Raw genomic sequence first — 27,058 nt, forward strand, 5'->3', positions numbered from 1 at the left:
TTTCACATAATCTTGAACTTTTATTCAATAAGAACTCTACAACTGTCATATATTACACAAACAATAAGTGAGAAATAATAATCATCATTTGATAAACTATGTGTAAAAATAGAACTCCATTCTATCATACGTCGCATAAGCTGAAGGAATGTTCCAATAGTAGATTTACTCGATGAACATGTCTGACGAATGGTACGTTCATAATTCCCAAGGCAAGAAAAAATTCACCCAATTGTCCTCAGAAAACAATTCCACTCCAACTATTCCAGCCCAGTTCATCACTGGCCTACCCCTACCCGTAAGCACAGTTACTTTCCACCACGACCAAAACATTTAAACTCTTTCATCAATATATTTATTTACAAACATATATTTCTGTTATTATCGCTCTCTCTCTCGGGGATGCAACACCCAGAGAGGCATGTACAACGCAAAAATAAGAATGGATTCATATAAACTTAGTACGGAATAAATTCTCTTTGTCAATGAATAAGTAAATCATTCCTACATGCTTTCACAAAACATTTTTCTTCATCTTTATCGACAGTCTTTAGGCATTTATACACATCATAAGCCCTCATTCACACAGCTCTTATGCGTACAATTGCGATATAATTAATTAGTGCTGAATCATAGATTTCATTATTGTAAATAATTCTCTATATTCTCATAATTCATGAGTGATTCAAGTGAATTATTCACCCGGTACTTCACGTGCGCATGACAACCCAACGCAATCGAAAAGAATCTCCTAAAACTCGTATGTCACTGCATTTATTATGTCATCTTATAGACTCCATTCAAAATGTTAAACATTGAATCTGCAATAGGTATTCTCCCCTCAATAATCATTATCACTCTGTTAAAATCCCTTAAATCTATCATCACGATATACCGAGTTTTTCATATGTACAATGGGCCCAACAATTGGGGTAACGACAATTATCCATAAAATTACTTAATGTTAATTCGTATAATAAATCATCCTGTTATCAATTATTGATATTAATTGAATTCTCAAAACATTAAAAACCGTCTCGAACCAAGGGCTTTCGAGGGGTCAAATATCAATGAAACATTTCAATGAACAATGATTCGTCGGAGTTGATGAGTAGTTTCATTACTCAGTGTGCGTTAAGGAGAGATCGCACTGAAATTTCGGAATTGATGGTGTCTTCATCTATTGCGGTGATGAGTTTGTATTGTTAAGAATTTACCACTGAAATTTCAAGGAATTGTGTCATTGAAAATTCATAATTTCATGGAAAAATCCGTGGCAAACAAAAATTTCTGTTTAATTTTTCCAGGAAAATTGATGAAAAATCAGGAAAATTTTGAGAATATTCACGGAATTTGGCAGTGAATATTTAGTTTCACTTGAAAATGATGAAAAGGTGTGATGTTTTAAACGAGGTATCAAAAAGTAGAAACTTCAGATTTAGAATTCACTCATATTAATCATGATAATTACTATCTTTTAATAAATAATCCATAAACGTGGAAAATCCCATGTTTCTACGCTTGCTCATTTGTCTCCATGCACGTTTAACACATGTCCCAATCCTCGTCTCGTGATGTTTAATCCCATTTTACTATTATCATGGAGATATCAACATTTTAAAATTGTGAGCTTCTTAACTTATGTTTTAAGAATTCACTCTGTCATAGCACCACTTGATGTGAATGGGATTTTTCTCCCTGATTATTCAATGAATCACTGTTCATTAGTGTTGACAAATTTTCTTATTAACTAAAATAATAACACCAACCGTACTTCACTCTTGATAGACTCTTGGGACTGTCAAAATGATTAAAATGTGATGATTGGCGACATCTGAACGAGCATAGATACATTTACCCAACAGAATATTATGCGTATTTTTACCGACTCGAATGATTTAGTCTACCATCTTCCCCTCTTTTGTAAAATAAAAGAAAGTTGATTGTCATTCTCTAATGTCAGGGAATAACTTCATGTGTGATTCATCATTGTACCATGATTGATTCTGAAGAACGTTCAATAAATGCGCCTCTTCGATTGATCCTGAATTACTATTTAATTAAATCCAACAATAAATTCAGAGAATTGCGTCGTGAGGATAGTTTTGAAGATTCTATCAATGAAAAAGAAATCAAAACCTAATGTTTGCATATTTTTCGCATAAAAACCCAAAAAAATTAGTAAACGCATCAGCCCGATAGATAAAGTCACCTGCGAATTTGAAATTTCAGTGCGATTCCCCTTAAACCGTAAATAGTACCTACGTAAAAATTATTTTATGCTCCGAAAAAGTAAGTAATTGTGAGGATGAAACAAAAAATAATGAATTTTGACTCTCACTGCTCCTGAGGTACCTTCAGAAGAACAGTTCTGGTGCCTTCAGCGTCTGATATATTGATCTTCAATTCATTCGTCAACGCCTCGAGTTTATCCACAACTCGAGCGCCTGGCTCTACCCCGGGCTTTGGTGGTGGCCATACGTCATCCAGCGGTGGTTCAATGTACTTCTTACTCAATTTACTGTCCGAAAATTCGGTTTTTTGATTGAGCGTTCCGCCCACGTGACTCATGCTAGTTGTGTACTTGCTAGGCTGATCGTCGTCGTAGCGCGGTCGTTTGTAGAGCGGAACTTGCACAACAGGGCTGTAATCGTGGTCTAGTAGACCCTCAACTTCTTCTAGTAGTTCGCCGTACTGTTGTAGCTCTTCGTCCATCAGTTGTTTTGTGAAGAGAAGGCTTCTTGAGCGACCTGGAATTAAATCGGCGTTTAGTTGGTGAAGATAATTAAAATCGATTGGTCGTTACTATTCCTGAGGAATATGTATAGTTTATTTCACGAGATTCAGAGATCCCATATGATGGGTACAGTAGTATATAGAAATAACAAGCTAGCTTTATTTCTGTAGTATATTCTGTACAATGATGTGTTCGTTTGATGTCATATATTCTTGTCAATTAATCATTTAATCATTCTTCCATTCATCCTCACGCTCTCTTAAGATATCCGCTCGCTTTTTTAACACTTCAATCATGTAGTAGTAGGAGACTTTGCAAAGGGAAGCACGCGTTGAATATGTAACATCAAACGAACGCATCATTGTACAGAATATACTACACTGAGAGAAAAACAAACACGTTGTCAAACAAGTCTTGTCTGGGCCAATAAAATCGCTAGTTGAAAATTGTCAAAAAAAAATTTGTTTGGTTCGAATTTGAAAGTCTCAAACATGAATAATTGTTCTGCTTTCGACAGCAACGAAATATTTGGCTCAAGAGGCGGATAATTCACACCAGACGGTGCCTTCTCAGGATGAAAATATCTCATATAGAGGAAAATTTATCAACAAATATTTTATCCCTAAGTCACAAGATTGCTATCATATCATTATTATTGTTTCATTTAAGGGTTCATTTCTTGTCTGTGATTATTAGACAGCCGAAACGAAAAACTACTGTCCCTTGTTCCGCATAAAACAAAGATTTTTTGGGAGCAAAATACGTATGGGAGTATCGAATAATGAAGGAGTAGTCCTAGAAGTGACATTCCTTGCGTGTACAGAGAATGCAATTTTTTTTGAACTACTAAATCTATTTTTGCGACGAAAATTTTTCATTCCGGCGCAATCTCTCCATGTTTGGCAGAAAAAAATCCTTTTTTGATAATTTTCAAAAAACTATTTTCTTGGCACAAGTAAGACTTGTTTGAGAAATTTGTCGTTTTTCTCTCAGTGTACGCATGAATTTTCATTATGTTGTAACAATGAGGGAGATGTTAATGAAATCAAGTGAAAGAACGAGTTAGGAGAGAACCCACAAGTGTTATTCTTAATTTTTGATACATTTAGTTCCGTTTCGCTCTCTTCTGATAAATTCATCATATGATATCGGATAAAGTGCAATTGCACAAAAATGTTCAAAGCCTCTCGTTCTTATAGCTCTGACTTCTACTCCTCAGTTATTTTTCTAGAGATATATAATGAGTATTAGCGAGCGAACTCGAGGGATTGAGGTCGAAAGACTTCTTGAAGCCATGCATTTCAGATGGAAAAACGAGATCCAGGGCTCATGGCCAGGTAGAAAGTAGTTGAGTGACTTTTTTTAAATTAATCATTCAGGGACAGTCTCTCCAAATTTCCGGCTGTCCGGGTTGAAGACAATTTTCTATCTGTCAGCCTTCAAGTCGAGTATTGTATCCTCACTGTATTATGCATGCAATGCTGGGAGTAAACTTTCAGAGGATATGACTTTGGAAAATCACAAAGATGAAAATTTCCTAATTGATAATGATTTATGGTATATCCCAAGACAATACCACAAGTTAGCCTATGTATTTCCGGAAAAAATTCTAAATGACTTATTATTTTTGCATTCTCATAAGTTACTGAATTTTTCTATCTTCGTGTTTTTTATGAAGGCAAGAATAACTGTTTGAACCAAATAAGAAATTTGTTAATTAATTATTTGAATCAGATAAGAAACGATTTCACGATTTCCATTTTTCAGAGTTGAATATCGCAGGAAGTATGTACTAGAAAATTTAACAAAAATTCACCGTACTCGGAATTTATCAATCTACGACGGATTCCTTTTTTAAAAACGTCGTAAAACCGTTTTCTCCATCATAGCTACGGCTTAGCCTATGCCTCGCGTGCTAGAAGCCCGCATTTCATTATTTATTATCTCCTAAACTGTGTAGTACAGACAGTTCAAATATTTTTCAATAGCTGGGGAATATTATGACCATTATCTACGAAAAACATGGCGATAATCCCAAGAAAAACCTGTTTTCTAGAGATAAACATTAATTGAAAGCTATTAGCAAGTGACTGACATAATTTTTCCTGCCATTCTACACTCAAAAAAAATACTGTATCGCGTCACTCAAGTTCACGCATGAATTATCATTTTTCGATAAATTTTGTTATATACCTGCTTTTTTAAACGTGAATAATGGAAATATTGCGAATATATGATGTATCGCTGAATAAAAATCTGATCAAGGAAAAAAAGTTCAATGTGCTGTGTTTTATTTTTAAATCATGGATATGGAATTGAAGCACGACAATTTTTCAAGGTTCAAGTTTGCATCGTCAGCGATAAATTCATCGGGAAAGAATTTCATTAGTCAACTTTCGTTGGGAAATATTAATGTTATTGGCCTCTCATCGGATCTCGAGGACAAACAAATTTATTCGTCACTGCTGCGTCGAGAATTTCGTGGGAATATTCGATTTGGTGTTATTGAAATTCATTATAACGAATTCTGCATGTTTTTTCAACTCTATTTACCGTCATGAGTGATAACACTGTCAGGTGAATATACCATCCTATTTCCACATTTTTCCTGTGATATGGCCATCACAAAACAAAGCAACGAATTAACTGAACCGTAGGATGTGAAAGGAGCGAAGGAAGTCAAAGAAACAGAATGAAAAAAATGGAAGACAAGAGAAGCCATGGGCCTTTCACAATCTTCGCGAGGTCAATGTCCCATTGCGACCCACCAACGCGAGCCGACACGCGTAGGAATACAGTTATGATGGATCACTCTTCAACTGAATGATTTCAAACTGCATTTTAAATGATGAATCGAAGAAATTCAACGGGAGAAATGGAGAAAGCACTAGGGAGTCGTAGTAATCTTGAATAAATTAATTCAACTTGAAGGTCAGAGGAAAAATCTTGAAAATGGTACATGATGCAGGTCCTCATGAAAACTTTGCTGTTTTCCCCAACTGTTAGAAAATAATTGCTGAAATTTCAAATTAACACGAACAAAAAAAATTCATAAAAACATCTAGTGAATTTGATAAAAATTTCGAATGGAAATTCTATTAGTTTTTGGCGGATTTTGTTTAAGAATTTTGCAGGGTTACAGCTCTTTTCGTGCCGAATGTGTAATAAAAATTATTCTATAGAAAAAAATCAGTAGAATTCCATCTTTCTAGTCAAATTTTTTTACTGAGACATTTCCTATAGAAATTCCTCGATATAAATTTTTCAAGTTGTTTTCACTCCAATTTAAGCCGATGAATTTCGATAGGAAATATCTGGATAGAATAAGTTGTACAAAAAAAAGAATTCTATTGATTGTTTCATTAAAATATTTTTGATTGAACATTTCTATAAAAAAAGCAGCAGGTAAGCTGCTGAATTTGTTAAGAGAATCAGCCAACAACTAATTGAAAGTTCGATAGAAATCTAATAGAATTTTCTAGTGAATTCGCTAGGTTGTTCCATAGAATTTTTGCCTACATGAGAAATCGCGAAATTTTTAACGTTTAATGCTCATCCAATTTTCATACTCGTTGTTACTAGAAGATCAATTAATTTTTGGAAGTTTCCATGTAATATTAACCATCGGAAATTCTGAGAATTCGAGGAACTTTTGCTCTATTGAAAATTCAATTGGATGTGATATTTTTTCAGAACACTGAACATCCAATTGTAGCTGCCACATAAATTTCTAAAAATCCGAGATTGTATTAGAGAAAAAGGAATTTTATGGACAATCTCATATCAATTTTCTCCCTGAACCCAATGTCCAATGTAGGAGGGAAAGGCCAATAAATTTTCAAGTTTTCACTGGGACCTCAAGCGGATTCAGAGACTATCAAGTAGTATTTCACATCTTTGCTTGACCTTTCAATCGAACATAAATATCCAATAGAAAATTGAGCCGAATTTTGGATGCCAGACAATTCAAGAATGTGTTCTCCTGAATTGTCTTCATATTTTACTCATTTTCACTGAATGAATCAGCTTTAGGCATGTCCCAAGACAATAAATACCACCCAGAAGTTAGTCCCGATAGATTTCCAGAAAAAATTCTAAATTAATTAATTTATTACATTTCAGATTTAATTCTTAAGAGGGAGAATTTCTGGGGTTATGTGCAATGCCTCCTACATTTGTGATGTGATTATTCATTACTTCGGGAATTTCATTGCAATTTTTAACATGTTTGTTTTTTATTTCTTTACAGAGCCTCATGAAGCTAAACTATATTCAGCCAAACGTCGCATCCTTGACAATTAAATAATAGTGTTTTCATTTCTCCAAAAATCCCTGATTCCTGGATTAATCAACATCGCTTGAAGATGAAGACGTCTATTGATTAAGCTCTCTAATTTTACTCACTTTTAAAAATGTTTTATAACGGTTGCAGTTTAAATAATAAAATCATTGTAAAATATCCGGGAACTCGAGGTCAAAGGGTTTCAAATGAGCTTTGACCGTCTACTACAAAAGTAGAAAAGCATTCCACATCAGAAAAAAATAGCTAAAGTACTTGGATATCCCTAAAACCGAAGTTTTCACCAATTCCCTCATAAAACTCCAATCTTTCAAAAACGCTGGTCTGACCCTTCAACGAAAACCCACTTCGAAAGAAACAAAAAGTCAAATGGCCCCAGAACTTCTCGATTACGTGCAAACCCCTTAATCCCATAACAATAATTATCGAGACTGTTCATGTAAGACTTCTTACCGGCGAGTGGTGGCATTTTCTCAGGTTGCTCCTGTTCCCTCGCCAGCTCGCTGGTGTTGTTACTAGAATGTGGCCGAAGATTTGGAACAGCAACGAGAGCCAATGACAGTAGCAGTACCATGAGGCAGGTTGCCGGTTGAGCACTTTTGTTACCCTTTTGAATGAGCGCCTGCAATCGCTTGAGTTGGCCCGCTAGGCTCTGATTCTGTGTCTGCAGTGCCTTTATACGCTTGAGAAGAGTCATATTCTCCTCTGTGCACTGCTTAACACGATCCTCAAGCCCATCAACGTACTCCTTTTTCCGTTTGCGCGAGTCCTGCGCGGAGATCTTGTTGCGAATTTTACGACGAATTCTCTTCAACTCGCGTTCCTCTGGCTTTGTCAGTGGGTAATGCGTTGGCAGGGTTATTCCCTCCTTTTGGAGGAGACGTTTCTCCTCGGCGTTGAGTTTTAAGGGAGGATATCCGGAGCCTGGCTCGCATGTCTCGTCGTCTGAAGTCACACTTTTGTCGAGGCTTGTGTCTTCTTGCTTCACGTTCATCTGGAGATTGATTTATTATGGGATTATTGAGGGGATATTTGCGAGGGGATTGAGGGGGCCACATTTTCGGACGTCTCTCAACACGAATTAATGAAACACACTGGAGTCTAGACATTTCAGAAGGTGCAGTGTTAATCGAGTTTACATTGGTGAACATTTTTGGCTCGAATTTCTGGTACTATTCTTGAAAATTTTGAGAAGGGTATTGTTTTACTGAAATTTCAAGGAATTCCAGCATTGAAAAGTCACATTTTTATGGAAAAATCAATAGACACTGGGAATTTCAGTGTAATTATCCCATCAGAATGGAATAAAGTCTGAAAAATTCAGCGCAATTTGGTACTGAATATTTGTTTTCTTTGAAAATTCAAGTGAGTTTGAGAATTCCTGTGTTCTTGACGTTCGAAATGGGAAATTTTTATGAGTTTTCCGGAAAATCGAATTCAATGTCACTTTTGTGAAAATTTCTACTCAACTGTCCATAACATTTCAAGTAATTCCTTGAAGGAAAATTCACAATTTTATGACAATTGACAACAAAATTCAGATGAATATATTTCAGAATGTTTTATTAATTGAAAATTGAGCGTAATTTGGTACTAAATATTTACACGTTCTTAGAAAATTCAAGTAAGGTAGAGAATACCAGTTTTCCTGCCGCCCAAAAATGTGGAATATTCTTGAATCTTCAATAAAATCGAATTCATTACAACTCTTCTAAGAAAAGCTACTCAACTTTCCATGGAATTCCATTTTTTTTCTAACCATGTACTATAATTTTCATTTCGTAAACTAGATAACAAAAAACGAATGTTTTCCAAATGAAACATTTCGCGAAGACGAACTATTTCGTCAGGAACAAAATTTATTAAAATTGTAAAATGCTTTTAATACACTTCTGCTCATGTTGACCACTTTAGCATTCTTTGTTTTGTTGACAATGAATAAATCACCAAACAACCCTCAGTCCTTAGTGAATTAGTTAGTCAGTCAGTTAATTAGTTAATTTCATTAGTTCTCAGTTGTGTCAGATCCACCGTCACGATTAATGTGCCATTTATTACATTAAAAAATGTTCATAAACCCATAAATGAATAGAACTTACAGGAATAGCTTTGCTGATAACATTCCCCTGATTGATATGACTGATTTTAAAATTCTTCAGATTCCTGGCCTGCGTTGCATTGATAATCTTAATCGCACGTACTTCTTTCATATCTTTGAGACTAACTGGTAGGAGGATAGACCGTGGATGATTACCAGCACCAGACGGCGTTACACGAATCAATTGTCGGATATTTCTTTTGCCGTTTCCAGCATTGCGAATAGTAACTGTTGGCTCTTGTTTTATCATTTGTTGTGTAAGTGGAGCATCTGAAAATTGAGGAAAAACAGTCAAATATTGTGTTGGCATCGAACATTGGGGGATGGATCATCAGTTAGGGTTCTCGCCTTCACTCGTTCGTGCAAAGTTCATTAAAGATTACGTCATCCTGGAGATGACGCGTACTGACATACTTTAGAGAGACGACCTACGCGATTGTGTTCGCTTGAGCTCTGTTTGTCCTGATTTTTGGTAATACAGATGAATGTCTCAATTATCGCTGATGCAAAAATTGAGTATTGTCATTATCCTATGAATATAATTTGGAAGACTGGTTCACTTCGATCTCAGAAGTGAGAAAAGTACATCCCTTCCTTCATCATCAGCAATCAATGGAGTTAATAAAGGAAAAAATGAACTCTGCCAAAAACAGTTGAGCAGATTTACTTGAGGGAAATCAACCAACCTGATAAAAGGAAATTTAACATCTTTCATAAAAATTAAGTTTTGTCGTGATCATCAGAAATATCCCTAGAAGAATGGCAGGAAAAATATAATCCATTGTACGCCAATCATTTGATCTTAGAGAACTCCATAGGTTTATACCATAGAAAAAATACATTGACGAGGAAAAAATATTTTTTCCCAAAAAAAATGTCCCCTCGAAATTATTTAGTTTTCCCAATAACACAGTTTTCGGCAAGAAAATCGTAGTTTCCTCTTGGAATTATCATTTGTCCCGTGGAAATTATAAGTGTTTATTGGACAAAGATATATACTACTCAATAACATTCACTTGATAAAACCAGAGCCTCATATAATTCTCTGTAGAACGAATGTATTTACCCGAAAGACATATAAATGTCTCACGAGAACAATTACTACTACCAAAGTTATCATGTTTAGGTAGAAACTTTCTTTTTGTCCAGAAGTAAATTGATTCAACACGACAAAAGATCTCATCAGGGGAACATATAATTTTTCGGCAGAACTAATTTGTTCTCAGTGCAAGTTCTGTGGTTTTCAAGGCCTGTTGTACTGATTGATAGGGGATTTTGGGGATGATTGCTCTCATTGTCATTAGATATTTATCAATATCTAATCTTTTACGGATGTAATCTTATCATTTTTAATGTTGTTTACATTCTATCGGGTGAAAATAACACATTCATGTCACTGATGCCCGACACGTCGGGCTTTTTGACTCCATTTGGACTATTACATGAATATAATTCGACTTTTCAGCTCTATTATTATTCAGAAATTTCACCGAAAGGGTGTTGCAAACTTCTTTTTATTTTGATGTTCAAGAAAAAAGAACAGCAAAAGAAAAGAAGCTTCATTCTGAGACTTATGATGTCAAATTAAGACCTTTAAAAGTCTCAAACTGAGAAGTACAGTCTCGAGTTGAAAGACGCAGAATTCAACTTGAAGAAAAACTTCAGTTTGAGTTCGCAAAGTCTTACCTCGAGGCATTCAAAAGTCTCAATTTTATTATTACTATGTATTTATTGAGAAAGAATAGTATAGCTGGTATACGTCTATTCCAGTCTGAGTAACTGTAAACTTGTGATATTGTGTACAAAGTACTAAACCATTTATAATGTACATGATATCATATTAAACTCAAAAATTCACATTGCAATTTAAAATGGACGGGTGAAATGACCTGAAATTGTGCTGAACATCTCCACTGACTAGACCAAAGATTACAGAATAGACTCTGTGAATGCCCAACAGTAGTAATTTAAGAATACGAATCTAACATTTGTTCTCAAACGCTCGAAACTCAACAATGACTCTAAACAATGTTGAACAATTTGAGTCTATGAAAGTCTCAAATTGACATCTTCAAAAGTCTCAACAGACTTCGAACATCTCAAATTAAAACCTTCCAAAGTCTTTCAGACGTTCAGGCTTCAAATTAAGACACTTGAAGATCTTATTTTGAAACCTGTAAACTTTCAAAGTAAAGTATTACTTTAAGACTTTAAAAGATTTTGAAGGACAACATCACGTCAACATTTTTGGATGATAAAATCTTATTCTGATCCCACCTGAATCGCCCAAAAATTCAGGTTTCGACACCCCCTTTCAAGAATTTTCATCTAATAAAACACTCACCCAAGTCAGCCATGGGTTCCTGTTTTATAACCGGCATGGTCATTTCCGGGTTCTCCACAGCGCCGGAATCAACGACCGTTAGCATCGGCTCGAATTCCATTTCTTCATTGATGTCAGTGCCCGGTGAGCCCAAATTGGAACTCATGACGGACCTGACGGGGCTGTCGATGCTACCCATGGAGTCGTTCGGACTCCCGAGAGAGTCGAATTCTGTGTAATTTGGGGGACTGCTGATGCTGTCATTGCCAATTTCAACCTGATCATCATCGATAGGTAACAGGGGGCTCAACTGCTGCTCGCAGGAGAGACTGAGAGCGCTGGAGAGGCCACTGTCCGAGGATGACGACGGTATTGTCTCAAGATCATTGTCGATCAGGTTGAATTGGTCGTCCATGTTGAAGATCGAGCCGAACAGATCGTCTGTGTTTGATGTCATCCATTCTTCGGCCTGTAATCGTGAATCGACCGAGTTGTTGATGATTATGGAATTAAACATTTTATTTGAATGAAGTAAGCGATGATATTACAAGAAATATATCTGTCTGGTAAATGAAGAATAATGAATAATATAATCGAAGGAATGAATAAATAAATTACAAAATGAATAAAGCAATTCAAAATCAACCAAAAACAACGAAATCATGAAAAAAAATTGAAAATGTCTATTATCAAGTCATTTAGAGAGAATAGGTAGTCTAATAATATTTATAACGCCTTCCGTCACGCATATTAAGTTGAATGGCGTACAGTATTAATTTCACTATCAAACTTTATGTGTATTTAATTTGATTCTGTAATTTGTCTTTTTATATATGAGAAAAAAATAAAATGAAATGAAAAATTCAGTGCAAATTTTGAAAGTTTTTCCGAGGTCTTTAAAATTGAAATTGAGAATGTAGAAAATAACCATTTGCAACATAATAACAATACAAAACTGAATAAACTAAGGAAGAACAAATATCATACAGCAGCGATGACTAATCTATATTTTCAATGATAACAACCACATTTTATTATTCAAAGTCATGATATGCATATGTTCATGTGTGCGACCAGAAAACACGACTTTCCTTCGCTCCAAATTAACCCAAATTCCCGAAAGTACAAAAATATATTTTCGGCGATGACAACGAACGAGTAGTACCTGAAACAGCGATAAACCGTTCGTGGCGCGGGGAATTGGAACGGCAGCTGTGCGATATGTACAATCTTATCTTTATCGCGTAAAAATATGGTCAAGAATATTTACGATTAAAAAACTCGACCGGAAAATTTCAATTTGCCTGCACAGAGAGATGTCAAATTAAGAATCTCAAGGTTTTTATTTTGAGAGCCTTTGGGTTCTTAATTTCGGTACCCACCGGTTCTTATTTTAAGACCCCGAAGTACCGGATCCCACACGGAGAGAAATATTCAATAAAAATTATGGAACTGTTCACGTAATCCGTAAGCGAGAATTGTTTTCAGTAAGTTTTTGTAGGAATCGAAGGAAAAAATCTGTAACGTTCAGTGAATTCTTGAAAGTAGTCAAACCTCACAGAAATTTCATTACTTATTATGGCTCAGAACACAAAAATTCTTGGATGTTTAAGAATTTTTATTAAACTGGCGGGTTATTATCACGTCGAGGGTTCGGTAATTTTTCATTTCATCGTCATCGGACGGGTGAGCAATTTTTACAGAACGCATAATAGAGTTTATGTGACGAAACGTCAAATTTCAGTTCTGACTCATACATTTTACTGAATTTTGCTTCGCTCGCAGATTACGTTTTTTACGTTTCTTTCTGATAATTTTTAATGAATATGTCTCTCCATGCAGAAGCAAAGTGCCTAGATTTAAGGATATCCAAGTAGTTCGAGCAATTTTTTCGCGGGAAATCCTCTTCAGACTTTCTAAAATAGCCCAAGAGTTTTTTAGGCGCTATATCAGCCTTAAAAAAATTTAATTTTCCCCCTGATTCTCAGAGAAATTTCAATAGAAGCCATTCTTATCACACTGGCAACCAGAATATTTGTTCTTTGTATGCATAACTCGTATTGTTTAAGAAAGCCTCACAAAAACGGGCTCGACGAAATTTTCATCTGTTCAAGCAATGATAAAACCACGTGGACAAATTATCTTTTAAGACCTAGATGTTTTTCCTCAATATTTGTTGCTTCAGAATTTGAGACCTGAATAAACCCTCCGGCATATTTAGTCTACAATCGATCGATGTCTTCTCAGCGGAGAGATTCCGCTGGTGAAGGCAAAAGAGATTGTGCAGCGGTTCCCCCCAATCTGGTAAATTCATCTTTCTCTTCAATTCTCTCTTTCTCGAATTCATCTCTTTCACTCGTGCTACAGTTACTATATTAGCTGCACGTTGAATCAATGGCCGAATGTCTGCCCCAAATTCAGTGAATTGAGAAGACGAGGGGGAAGAATTCCAATAGGCACATGTTGTTTATAAAAACGAAATGAAAGTTTTCTAAGATATTTCATCTATTTCGTGGATGCACGTTCATTTCCCTAAGGAAATATAAGTATTCTTTCGAAAAAATGCAATTTTATTAATTTTACCAATTTTCTGTCAATTTTCGGCTCATTTGATTGTAATTTCGTAGTTTATCTGCGCGTCTTTTCCAACAAAAATATTTAATGGTAAATATTCAATGGAAAAAAAAGAATACGATTTCTCTATAGAATTCATTCTATCGGCGCATTAAAGCTGTGGAATTCTTCGATAGAATCGGCCAAAAACTACTAGAACTTTTAATAGAAGTTGATTAAAAATATAAAAATACAAAATTAAAGTTCAGAAAATTCTATAGACTTCATTGTTAATACATTTCCATTTTTTAAATAATTCCATTGGTTTATATTAACATTCGGATTAAAACTCATTGATCGTAAAAAATCTCACAAAATTTCCTATCGAATTCGTCAAGTTTTTCTATGAAATTTCGTCGTGGCTGTCCTCTTCTCACATTTTATTCAAGTTGTTTCCTGTTGTATTCACAACAAAATTTCGTAATAACTTCTGAGCATCAATTACCCCAGACGAGTCAACCATTTGCCCCCCACAAATCGTTATGGAACGGAGACAGTCGTCCCTCATATTCAATAATGTAATGGGAAAGTCTGGCGCCCCTACCACAACTCGAAAATGCAGTGTATTAGTGACTTACAATCACCCCGATGATTGCCCGAAAACGAGAGACCCCATAAAAACAGGTTTTTGACCTGCGTCCCGGGGGCACCCGGACTCGTATGTAAGGCTAACATTGTAAGGGATATTTATAAGAAACGACCATTCGATAACCAGTTCAGATATTTTCAGATTAACACTGCAGCCGTACAGCTTTGCTCATTCAACCATAATCTCACTCTCCAATAATATCACCGAAAACAAGTTGATATCTCGATTATTGCCCAGGCTGGAGTGATCACAAATTTTTTTTATGAAAAAACAGAAAAACGGCAATATCTCGAGAACTTTGGATGAACGAGTGCATGTGTTTTGATGGATTTGGATAAAAGTCAGCGAAACGAATATTTTGAAAAAATGAAAAATGAAATCCAACACGTAAAAAATTATTTTAAAAATATCTGAAATTGACCAAATTTAGACCAAAGAAATAGAGAACACATATAGTTTGTATGCATTTTTTATATATTCTTGATAAATTTGACAAATTTATATTTTTATATTATATTATCATATGATGTTAATTTATATTATCATTATTATATATATTTTTTATACATTTTTTGATATTTTTTTTATGAAAAAACAGAAAAACGGGAATATCTCGAGAACTTTGTATGAACGAGTGCATGTGTTTTGATGGATTTGGATAAAAGGCACCGAAACGAATATTTTGAAAAAATGAAAAATGAAATCCAACACGTAAAAAATTATAAAAAAAATATCTGAAATTGACCAAATTTATACCAAAAAAATATAGAACACATATGGTTTGTATACATTTTTCATATATTCTTGATAAATTTGACAAATTTATATTTTTATATTATATTATACTATCATATGATGTTAATTTATATTATCATATTATATATTTTTTTATGGTTGATCGGATAAAATATTTTCAGAAAAAGTTGAATCTCCGAAACTACTGATGCGATTGAACCCATCTTCAGTACGACCTGTTGTTATCATGAGAGGAAGCTTCTGTCCAAATTTCAAATTGATATCTTGACTTTTGCACAAGCTACAGTGATTACAGACTTTATTATGAAAAAAACGAGAATATCTCGAAAACTTTGTATGGACGGGTGTATGTTTTGATTGATTCAGATATAAGGCGTCGAAGCTATTATTTCGAAAACAAAAAAATCGAAATCGGTCACTAGTGGAAAATGATTTAGAAACGAATCGCTTTTTCTAAAACGAGATCGAAGAGGCAATTTGTTACATTTTATATGACTCATCACATTATTATTGTAAATTGATTGGAATAAATATGTTCTTTCACCTATACGGATTTCTATAGAGAAATATTACTAAGGGGAAATTCGTGGGAAGTGATGCAAACTTCTATTAAAAATCCATATTTTTTTTATTCCAAAGAGACAGAAATTTCCATCGAGAATCAATAGAAAATACGCCAAAAGCTACGAAAATTTGCGCTGGAAAGCGAAGGATTTTCGAGAGAAATCTATGGAAACTTCTATTAAAAGTTCTTGAAAAAGTCCTCCAAATCCATGAACACTTCAATTCAGTAGCGAAGTGTTAAAGTGATTCAAGTCGACTTATCTCCCAGTTGAGTTTTTGAGGAATATTTCGGAATCTAAGGAAGATAGCGAAATTTCTGTAATAACATTTTTTGTAGCTCTCAATCGGCCCTAAAAAAAAGGTTATGACAAAAATTTAGCTGCCTCCCGTAGATTTCGAGATATTCATTGAAAACTGGTCAATAGTCAAAATTGACTTGTACCGTTTTACCACTTCGCTGCTGAATTGTACATGTTCCGTTGCAAATCTCTAACACGAACATCAGCACAATTAGTAACATCAAAATGATCAACAAAATTACCAACGATTTCTCTTTCCAAAATTTAGGAATAAACGTGTGACATCTCCTTTTTATAAAAGAGAAAACCATTAGATCGATCGGGCTGAAATTTTGCACAGAGTTAGTCCTCATTAAGACTTATAATCCGACGAAATTTCAGACGTTTCGGAGCTCCTTCAGCCACCTAATTACCGAATGTCATATTTTTACGCTTTCGACAACTCCTCATAATTTCCACTCAAAATCAGAGAATGTGCAAATTAAACGCTCACAATACTTCCATTCGAAAGCAATAAACACCCCGAGAGACACTCAACCAGAGTTTCCATATTCCCACATAAAGCACAATGTCCAAACCCCCATTAAACACATTATCTTCGCAACTAAAATGCGAAAATAACGAGTTCATCATCCTGAGCCCACTAATAGTCTCCCATTCAGCAGTGAAATCGAGGTGAAAGTCACAATGCTAAAGTCTCATGTGAGATAGAACAATTGTTGAAACACAAGTGCATGATAAATCCCGCATCCATCATGGCGGTGCGCGATAGCAGCGATGCCGGCACGTGCTGTTCCATATGTTACTTCAAAAATCATTGAATAAACCGCACAAAACTCATTCCTCACTAAATACATTATCCTCATTGCCTCAATTAACCAATTCTTCGGTGCTTGCGAAACCCTCGGGTACAATTCCTGTCGCAATCGACTCCATAAAGTCATTTCCGATGGGCACGGGGGACAAGTGGGGTAAAACGGACACTTGTGACTCCTCTTCAAATATCGATAAATCCCTCTATTTTCAATTAAATGGATCAATTTTTCTTCTTCAATGGAAAGTACACCCCCTCCCTCAACTGATAAATTTATTCCCGAGGTATGAACATCGAAAAAACGACAAAAGTGTCCATTCTGCCCCAGCCCGTCCTATCAGAATGAAATGAATTTCAAATACGCAATTTTTCTAGTTTAAAAAATCGACTACTGCGACTCCCCATTGTGGATCCCTCGTACCATATGTTATTTAGGTATTCAAGGAAACTCATCTCAGTGTTTGGCTCAAGGAAAATCCCCAACACCGATTTAATGACTCTTGACCGAAATCCCCGCATTATTTCTTCTCTTCCAATCACGAAAATCCATCAATAAAAAATTCATAAAACCGGTGGTTTTTATTCATTTCCAGTTTTCATCTCCAGTCTCTCGATAAAATTTTTGTCCTCAAACGAAACGAAAAAAAGCGGTTGAAGTGCACGTGTTGACGCCCAAATTTTCCCCCGAATTTGACAAATCGGGTGGTCGTTAGCTTTTGATTTATAAATAGGCATTCACCTCCCGAAATCATGAGCCCTCACAGGTGTGCGGTCATTTGCCCGGCAGAAGCAAACAGTCCGCGAGTAACGGTACTACTAGGCATTTTTTAACGGTGCAAGAATTCCTGAGCGATTGAATAACCCACGATGCTCAATGATAAATCATTAAAATGAGCTTTCCCATTTTATTAATTTTATTTAGTCTCCGGGGAGGCCTTCGAAATGTCTTTTTGAGTGAGAAGCCCATTACAAATGCTCGATTACTCACCGCGATAGTCTCATTAACGCAGCTTTCCTTCATTAGTACATCGTCCTTGATGTTTTCCTTGAGCATCGGGTCGTCCCGATCGAACAGATACTGCATGAGGGTCATCTCCGGAGACGTAGACGTCATCCTGACAGTTTAATTCCAATGTGACAGTGTGAATGAGTTTATTTCACTAGGCACTGCGCATCACTCACAAGTTCCATGAATAAGATAAAATAAGGGAGGAGGACGTTAGAAATAATAAAGCAGCGGGGAAAAACACGGAGACACATGCGTCACAATCGGCACGATGAGTCCAATAACGAGTTTAGTGCATGGATTCTCAGAGCAGCTTGTGTGCTCACTCGCCCCACCCCAAAAGTGATAGGCACTCAACCGGTTTCGGAGCACTTCATGGTTTTTTTTTTTGGGGAGTACCCAGACCGAATGAGTTCACAGTCCGATTTTTTCGGGCAACAATTGCCCAATTTTTATCGAGACATTTGGGCGAGGAGGTTACGATGGATTATTCAATTACGGGAACTGGTCACTTGCGAGGTGGACACTTTGGTCATCCACTTGCGAATGACAAAATAGAACGCATGCTGGTAGGGGAATGCCAGCGTGGCAATAAACGCGTCAGAGGGGACGCCAAGCCAGGAGATTTGGAGGTGTTCGATTGGCTCGGCCGCACGGGGGTGGGGGCTGCCGCGGCTGGCGATTGGCGCGGCTGTCACGGGAGATTCGGCGCGGGTTTTTGAGAGAGCGATGAGGATTGTTAATGTTTTTCCCGGATTGCATCAGGGGATCGATCGCGGGAGGGGACGGCAGATGGGGTTCGGCATGGTGAGACATTGTCAGAGTATTTTCGGTTATTGCGTTTTCTGCGAGGGAAATTACGCATTTGAGGAGAGTACAAGGCTTTGTTTGAAGGTTTTTTGTTTATTAGGAGTATTTTTGGGTGGAAACTAAGAAGGTTGTATATCTGTTTTGATAGAAATGTTTGGAAGGTGAGGAATGAATCAGCTAGTCAGTCCAAGTAAATGATTATGATTTTTTGATTACTGTTGATTGGTTTTAGATAACAACAGGAATGGGAAGAACTTTAGGTTTGAATGAAAGATTTTTTATGATTTATTTGATGAAAATATAATATTTAAATGGAATTTTTTGAAGAGGTTTTCTTTTTTTGTAGACTTTTGGGGGATAATCTGCGATTGTGAATATAATTTGGAATAATCTGAAATTGTGAAACCATGTTTCACGAAATTTATAAACAAATATTCAGGTATTGCGATTTCTGCAAGAGAAATGACGCATTTGAAGAGAAGAAAGGCTTTGTTTGGAATTTTCGGATTTCGATAGAAAATTTTTGTTAGGAATTAAAAAACTTATATATTTATTTCAATAGAAATGTTCTAACTATGAGATGTGGATTACTCATTAATTGTAAATGAATGATAATTATTTTTTTATGACTCATAAAGTCTTTTTCTGGATACGGAGGACATTTTTTTTAGATTTTTAAAAATCTATTGATTTGGTATGATTTATTTGAATAAAATAAACCGTTACTATGGATTTTGAGATGAATCTCAAATAGAGTTTTTTGAAGAGGTTATTTTATTGTTGATTGTTGACTTGGGGGGGGGGACAATCTGTAAATGGAATTGTGAAACAATGTTTTAAGAAGTTTATAAACAAATTTTCAGGTATCGCATTTTCTGCGGAAGAAATTACACAATTGAAGAGAATAAAAGAATCGTTTGGAATTTTTCCATTTATTTCAATAAAAATATTTTAACTGTGGAGAATGAATAGTTTATTCATTCTAAATGCATAGTTGTTATTTTTTAATGACTTATAGTCTTTGTTTAAATCAAGAAAACATTTTTTTATATTTAAAAAAAAATGATTTGGTGTAGATAAAAACACGAATGAAAATTGAGTTTAGGTTTAAATAAAAGATTTATTATGATTTATTTGATTGAAACAGAAGGGATTGTTTTTATTTTTATTCGCAGACTTTTGAGGGCCAACCGGCAGGGGGATTGGAATTTGAAAACAATGCTTCTTAAAGTTTATAACATTTTTTTACGTAAATCGACAGGAGTATGTTGATTTTATTTTTATTTCTTCAAAATTAGCGATTGGTTCATTTTCGCTTATTGAGATTGCTCTGCAGTTATCTGAATTATTATACGTTGATGAAATAAATTTATTGTTGACTTCCATTGTCAATGTCTCAGGGGGGGATTGCATCAGGAACTCGATAATGAAAGTTGGAACGTGAGGCCTGAGGGCAGATGCTGATGTTGATAATAACGCGATATTGTTGAAATATTTTCCTCGAAGGAATTTCAGGGGATAGTTTTTACTTTGATGATTCATAATAGTTCATTATGTATTTATAATTTGTTTGCTATCTGCACATTAAATTTTTCAAATCAACAATTTGGAATGCAATGAAAAAAAGAACAATTTAGTAACGTTGAGTTTTACTCGTGAAGTTTATTACAAAACTGAAATTTCGATAGATTTATTTATCAATTGGATTATTGATTTTTGAAAATTGTTTAAAATTCTTTCTTCCTGGCTGAGACTGTATTTCAGTTGTCTAGACTATCGTAAATCGATAAAAGGGAAGCGTATTGTCTGTGGGTAAGATAGGAATGTTCGTGGAGCCACTGTTCAGTTCCACTTCAAGCGATTTTTCGCCTGAAAAAATTTAAATATTTCATCAATTGGGAAAATCAATTTTTTCTTACACACTGAGAAAAAATTCTAGTCTCTGAAACGTCTTTCCCTGAGACAAGTAATTTTTCTTCAATTGTTTAATTCTCTCAGGCATATTAACTCACGTGACTCAATCATTCAACGATTCACATTCAAAAGCATCAACTTGAGTTTATGGAAGTCTCAACTGGACAATTTGAAAATGTCAAATTGACCGCTTGATACTTTAGAATGCCTCAAGTTAATTCTTTCAGAACACAACTCGAATTTTTTTTTAAGGATATCCAAGTACTTCGTTCAAATTAGCAACTTTTTTCAAGCAAGGTTTTAGTTTTGTCAAAAATCTTGTCACCCCCTTACTTTTTCGAATTTTTCATTGTTGAATACATTTTTTTGGAAATTTCTTGAATGAATGTTGTGAACAATATTTCATCCAATTTCTCGCTTGACTCTCGTTGGTCTAATCGGTAATGATCATTCGGCAACACTGCACATGTATTCCATATAACTTTTCATCACGTTGTGCGAAAAAGTAACTTTTTAGGCACTCTTATGAACGCAACGTATTAAATTTTATTTTTTCAAAAATCGTTTTCTCGAAAAACTTTTCGGCAATTAAATAATGAAATAATTAAAATTAAAATTATAAATAAAGTAATTAAAATTTTTTAGGCGCAATTGATATTGCGCCTAAAAAATACTCTTGATCTATTCTATAACCTTTGAAGAGGAATTCCCTGGATTCCCAGGAATTCCCTGGGGAGAAATTGCCTGAACTCCTTGGACATCTTAAAGCGATTGAAGAAAAATTACTTGTCTCACGTAAAAACGTTCCAAACATTAGAATTTTTCTCAGTGTATTTTGCAGCAATAACAATAAATTCGGAAAAGTATTCGCATGAGCGAATTAATTTTTTTTCATTCAATTAGATCAATTATTCCCGAATAATGAGGAAGCTTGATGAGTCCACGGAAAATGCTGTAAAAAGCAGTTTCATTACCGAAGCTGGGATGCGAAGAAAAATCGATTATTCGAGTTGCGAGTGAGAATAATGAACTTTTTTATTCTCAATAAACACTCAACAAATTGCCCAGAATTCTTCTCGCGACAAAGTTGACGATAATTGGAATACAATTATCGACCAACAGGTGGTGACACAAATAATTACAGACATCGCGCAACAAAGGATACATTCATTAAAAGCATAAATATGATGCATCCCTATTCCGGCTGTTCCCGCGCCTCGTGCATTACAGCGGAATGAGTTGAATAGGTCACGTTGATTCAATTATAACGAGAGTTCAGTGTTACCATGTCACTTAGAGTTGATGGATGTAATTAAAACTTCGCCAGCATTTCAAAAAACCTTTCGTTTAAATGGATGCGCTGTGACGGTCGGGCGGAGCAGTCCTCGTGAATTCAATATTCGAAAGTATTCTGGCTAATTAGGGCGACATTTCTGTGCACAAATCATTGAATTTCCTTGTATTACGGAGTTGTATTGGATTAAAGTACTTGATGAGCCACTCACGCCGTGACGGAGTGACAGCATAGCTTCGGAATGGAGCCCATTTTACATGATTACAGCGGTTATTTAAATGATTACGGGAGGATTTCAATGACTTCAAGTACGACGCAATGTGATTTCATGACTGCAGTTGACTTCGAATAATTTCATTAATTCAAAATCAATGATATTGTTGAATGATATTTAATTAAGAATGAGTGTTTATTAGAAGATTTAAATCATGAAAATAAATATGAACAGGACACACGTGAAAAAATTCAATAGAAAACCTAGCGAGTTCGCTAAAAAATTCTGTTGGAATTCTATAGGAATTCTATGGGATTTCTATAGGATTTCTATTGGAATTCTGTTAAAAAATTCTATTTGTTTTTTGCGCTGATTCCATTAGATATTCGATAAGAAAAAGTCAATATATTTCGAATTCCTTTTTGGAATTTCTTCTGGAGATTTTTTCTATAAGAATCGTTGAGCATCAATTTTCTAAGTATTTTCCAGTGGAAAAAACGTGGAAAATTTGTGCCCAATATTTTTTAATAGAAAAAATCTCAAGAAAAAAATTCCAACAGAAATTCGGAATTTATTCACTTTTTCTTATCGAATATCTAATAGAATCAGCGCAAAAAACAAATAGAATTTTCTAGCGAATTCGCTAGGTTTTCTATTGAATTTTTTCATACGCACTGAGAGAAATTTCAATGGTAATTTCAACTACAAGGGAATTGTCAAAAAAATAATAGTTACGATAACAATAAACATTGTAGATTCAACTATTAGATTAACGTGAAAATTACATCATAACGTTGATGATACTATTTGACATAGTAAATCGAACGATGAATCTTAGTTTAATCTACAATATTTGTTGTTACTGTAAATATAATTTCTTTGACAATTCCCTTGTAGTTAAAATTATCATTGAAATTTTTCTAGCTGCGTGGAGTGACTCGTCCGCGGGACAGGAACGGAGATCCTTTCGTAAAAAGGAGAAAGGAAATAAAAAAAAAATCGATCAAAAAATTAAAAAAAAGTCCTAGCCCGAATGGGGTACAGTTAAGAGTAAGACGGCCCATGGTAACGCAGAAAAAATCAGCAGAGAGAAGTGGGAGAGACAAGGCAGAGGATGGGGAGCCTATAAAACCGTAATGATAGTAGGAAAGAAATATGAATAAAAAAAAAAAAATTAAAAATTGACAGCAGCGAAGAAGACGTACATTCTTCCACATCATCTAGTTGTAAAGCTTCGGGATTTGTTGTGGAATTGAGAACATTATTCTTCCGCTGTGCATTCTTTCAGCAATCCACACTCACCGAGTTTGAGGATATAATCCCATGATGTACGAAAAAATATTCACCATGCGAATGTGTCACATGCACATAAGAACAAAAGCACTGAAAATTGAGCGTGTACCTTTTGCGGTGAAATACCAAGGGAGATAAAACGAAACTTGTTTTATGAGAAAATAACATCTGCTTCTGGGTTGAAGTGTATGCAGTAAGAGTTACAACTAAACTTTTCCAGAACAGTGAGGCACGCCTTTTGTTTCTCTCATTCTTTTTGCTGTGGCGGAGGGAGGGGGAGAGGAGTATTTGATATTTAGCACAACGGAAAAACGGTGTAACTCACCGTAGCCGGGATTTATTATACCAAGGACTCTGTACGGTAGTGGAGAATGCAATTTTCTAACTTCATTTTTCATTGGGTGGTAGTTTTATTTGTCGACACTTTTCAGACTTTTCGCACTTTACATAATTTAATGTACATCATATTTTTGAGGTGCGCTGTCGAGTTGTTGACGGCATTTGTAGCTGTTGTCAGGTACAGTCAAGTTCCGTGGTAAGTGGTGAGGTGGGGGTGATCGACACATCGGGAAAAATTCATTTTGATGAATTTTTGGGTGGTGTCAGGCTTGAATGCGTATGTAACCTTTCTGGAAGAGGAATTTGTAAAAAAGATAGTTAGTGAATTGATTCTGAATTTCAGAAGAATAAAAGATTTACTTTAATGCATATTTTTGGCGAAGGAAAAAGGGGAAAGAACTGTTTTTTAAAAATTTAATTTGGAAAATGTTGATTAATCATGAATTTAATTGACAAATTTGTTAATTAAAGCTCTCCTCAATAATTATTTTTCAATGAAAAATTGGAAAATGTTCCCTCAAGTAAATCTAGTTTTTCGGCAGAGCTAATTTTCCCTCTCACTACGCGTCAAATTGAAAACGTCAAAAACTCATTATGAATAATCACAATATCGTGGAGATGTGGCCTTACCTCGTGCGCATAGTACAGCATGATGCTGAGTAGTAGGAGAAAGTTGAGAAAACTCCATCCACCCCAAGCGTAAAAGGGGGTTGTGGATAGATACGAGTAACTTACAAGGGGATTTTGCGCGCAGATACCCATTTCGGCACACCCTTTTTCAATTTCAGCTCAGCACCCCGTCACATCCACCCGACATTGCGAATTTTGTTGTTCATAATTCCCCTGGCAATGATCACGTCAATATTCAATTGGAAAATCTAACCTTGTTAATTTTGAGGAAACTCAAGATCTTGGGTTTTATGTTTTGTTTTCTTTCTGCTCCCGAGAGGGCAAGAGGGAGAGCGAGAGCGAGAGAGAGGGGGGAGATGAAAAAAAGATGTGCGAATCGTTCTGGCGATGGCCTGACAGTTTGACAGGTCTTTCGATTTTCCCTCCATGAAATCGTAAATCGATATCGACACCAAATTGAATTTGTCTCGCAGCGGAGCCCCCATTTCACGTCCAATGAATTTTTTCATTTGATTTATAAAATGATTGACCATAGTTTTCGCCTAGTTCCAGGCTGTCGTAATTGGCTTGTCGTTCTGAATTAAAATTCTATTTTTTAATTCAACCTGTACAGCTATCTATCATCAAAATGGGAATTACGTCGAGAGAAAATCGACATAAAGTGTGACATCAATCAAACTTTCAAGCTTAAAGTGGATTCTGAATTATTATAGGGATTTCAACACGGAATTCTTGAGATTTTTTACAACAATCAAGTTACATAAAATATTCATAAATGTAATATTAGTAAGAAATGACTGAAAAGTTTGTTGAAATGACTGGAAGAATTTTTATTCAATAGTTTCATTCAATTTAGATGCGTCATTTCTGTAGATAAAGTACATTGTTATTGGCTTTTCGTTCTACTTCAAAATTCAATCTTTCACTTCCTCCTGTACAGCCATTTATCACGAAAATTGGAACGATGGGGAGAGAAAATAAAAATAAAAATGAAAAGTGAAATCAATAAAACTTCAATACGTGGCTTAAAATTCCATTTTTAATTCCACTATTATAGCCATTTATCAACAAAATGGGAATTACGTTGAGAGAAATCGACATAAAGTGTCAAATCGATCAAACTTTCAAACTTAAAGTGGATGCTGAACTATTATTGGGATTTCAAGACTGAATTCTTGACATTTTCCGCAATAATTCAATTGCATAAAATATTCATAAATGTAATTAGTAAGAAATTAGTAAGAAATGACTGAAAAATGTTGTTAAAATGTCCGGAAGAATTTTTATTCAATAGTTTTATTTAATTTAGATGTGTCATTTCTATAGATAAAGTACATTGTAATGCACTTCTCGTTCTCGTTCTCCTGTACAACCATTTATCAACAAAATGGGAATTTACGTCGAGAGAAATCGACATAAAGTGTAAAATCAATAAAACTTTCAAACTTGAACTGGATTCTGAATTGTCATAGGGATTTCAAGACGGAATTCTTGATATTTTTTACAACAATTAAATTGCATAAAATATTCATAAATGTCATTATTAAAAAAAAGACTGAAAAATGTTGTTAAAATGTCCGGAAGAATTTGGATTCAATAGTTTTATTCAATTTAGATGCGTCATTTCAGTAGAAAAAGTACATCGTAATTCGCCTTTCATTCTACTTGAAAATTCCATCTTTCACTTCCTCCTGTACAGCCATTTATCACCAAAATTGGAATGGCGTGGAGAAAAAATAAAAATAAATATTAAGAGTGAAATCAATAAAACTTCAATACGTGCGGTGAAATTGAAGTTTCTGACTTCCTGAAAATTCAGCGGATACGTCGACTTGACATATCAAGCGGAAATTAACCTGATGCAGAGTTGGATGGAGGGGTCTGTCTATATCTACGTGAAATTCAATTACCGTCACGTTAGAACTTCCATTTGCTATTCAGAGGGGGACACATCAACAACATTATTTCCATTGGAAAAATGTTGTGGGTGATCAATCTCGAATTGATAACAGACTCGATCTGATTTTAAACATCAGCATGCAGACAATGAAAACTGATTTCATTGTTCAGAGAGAAATACTCTTCCTCGCAATATGCGCTGAGGAATTTTAATTTTTCTGCGGTTCTGATTTTGTTAAATTCTCCTTTTGTTTTTTTCTCTTTTGTCTAGGTGACTTGAACGCTAATTAATAATCTAATCATCTCACTCGGCTTGTTGACATCTATTTGTGTATATTTACTCTATAAATATCATTTTATTATATCATTTCATTATTTTACCGCAATAGACGTATGAAAAACTAAGGGGTGAAATTATTGTATAATTGTTGTATAATAATTGTAAGTAACAATGAATTCTGATTTTCGCATACAACTTTTCATCTCCAGAAGCATCTGAAACAGAATAATTTGCATAAAGAAATGGAAGTTTACTAATTTAATACTATTAAAAAGTTATTACCAAC

The 27,058-nt window shown here is 35.0% G+C and overlaps 1 protein-coding gene across 1 annotated transcript; it reads right to left on the reverse strand.

The window, feature by feature from the left end:
- Nucleotides 1-1,316: 1,316 nt before the first annotated feature.
- On the reverse strand, nucleotides 1,317-18,654 carry LOC107046861 (cyclic AMP-responsive element-binding protein 3-like protein 1). Its single transcript, XM_015269583.1, has 5 exons — nucleotides 18,082-18,654; nucleotides 11,480-11,927; nucleotides 9,137-9,405; nucleotides 7,491-8,031; nucleotides 1,317-2,750 (listed from the first exon to the last, which is right to left on the reverse strand). Exons 1-5 carry the CDS (start codon nucleotides 18,205-18,207, stop codon nucleotides 2,338-2,340), a joined length of 1,797 nt encoding a protein of 598 aa, XP_015125069.1. The 5' UTR covers nucleotides 18,208-18,654; the 3' UTR covers nucleotides 1,317-2,337.
- Between the last annotated feature and the right edge of the window lie 8,404 nt (nucleotides 18,655-27,058).

This window comes from Diachasma alloeum, unplaced genomic scaffold (assembly GCF_001412515.2).
Source record: "Diachasma alloeum isolate Michigan unplaced genomic scaffold, Dall2.0 Dall_scaffold_02535, whole genome shotgun sequence".
NCBI classification, from domain to species: Eukaryota; Metazoa; Arthropoda; class Insecta; order Hymenoptera; family Braconidae; genus Diachasma; species Diachasma alloeum.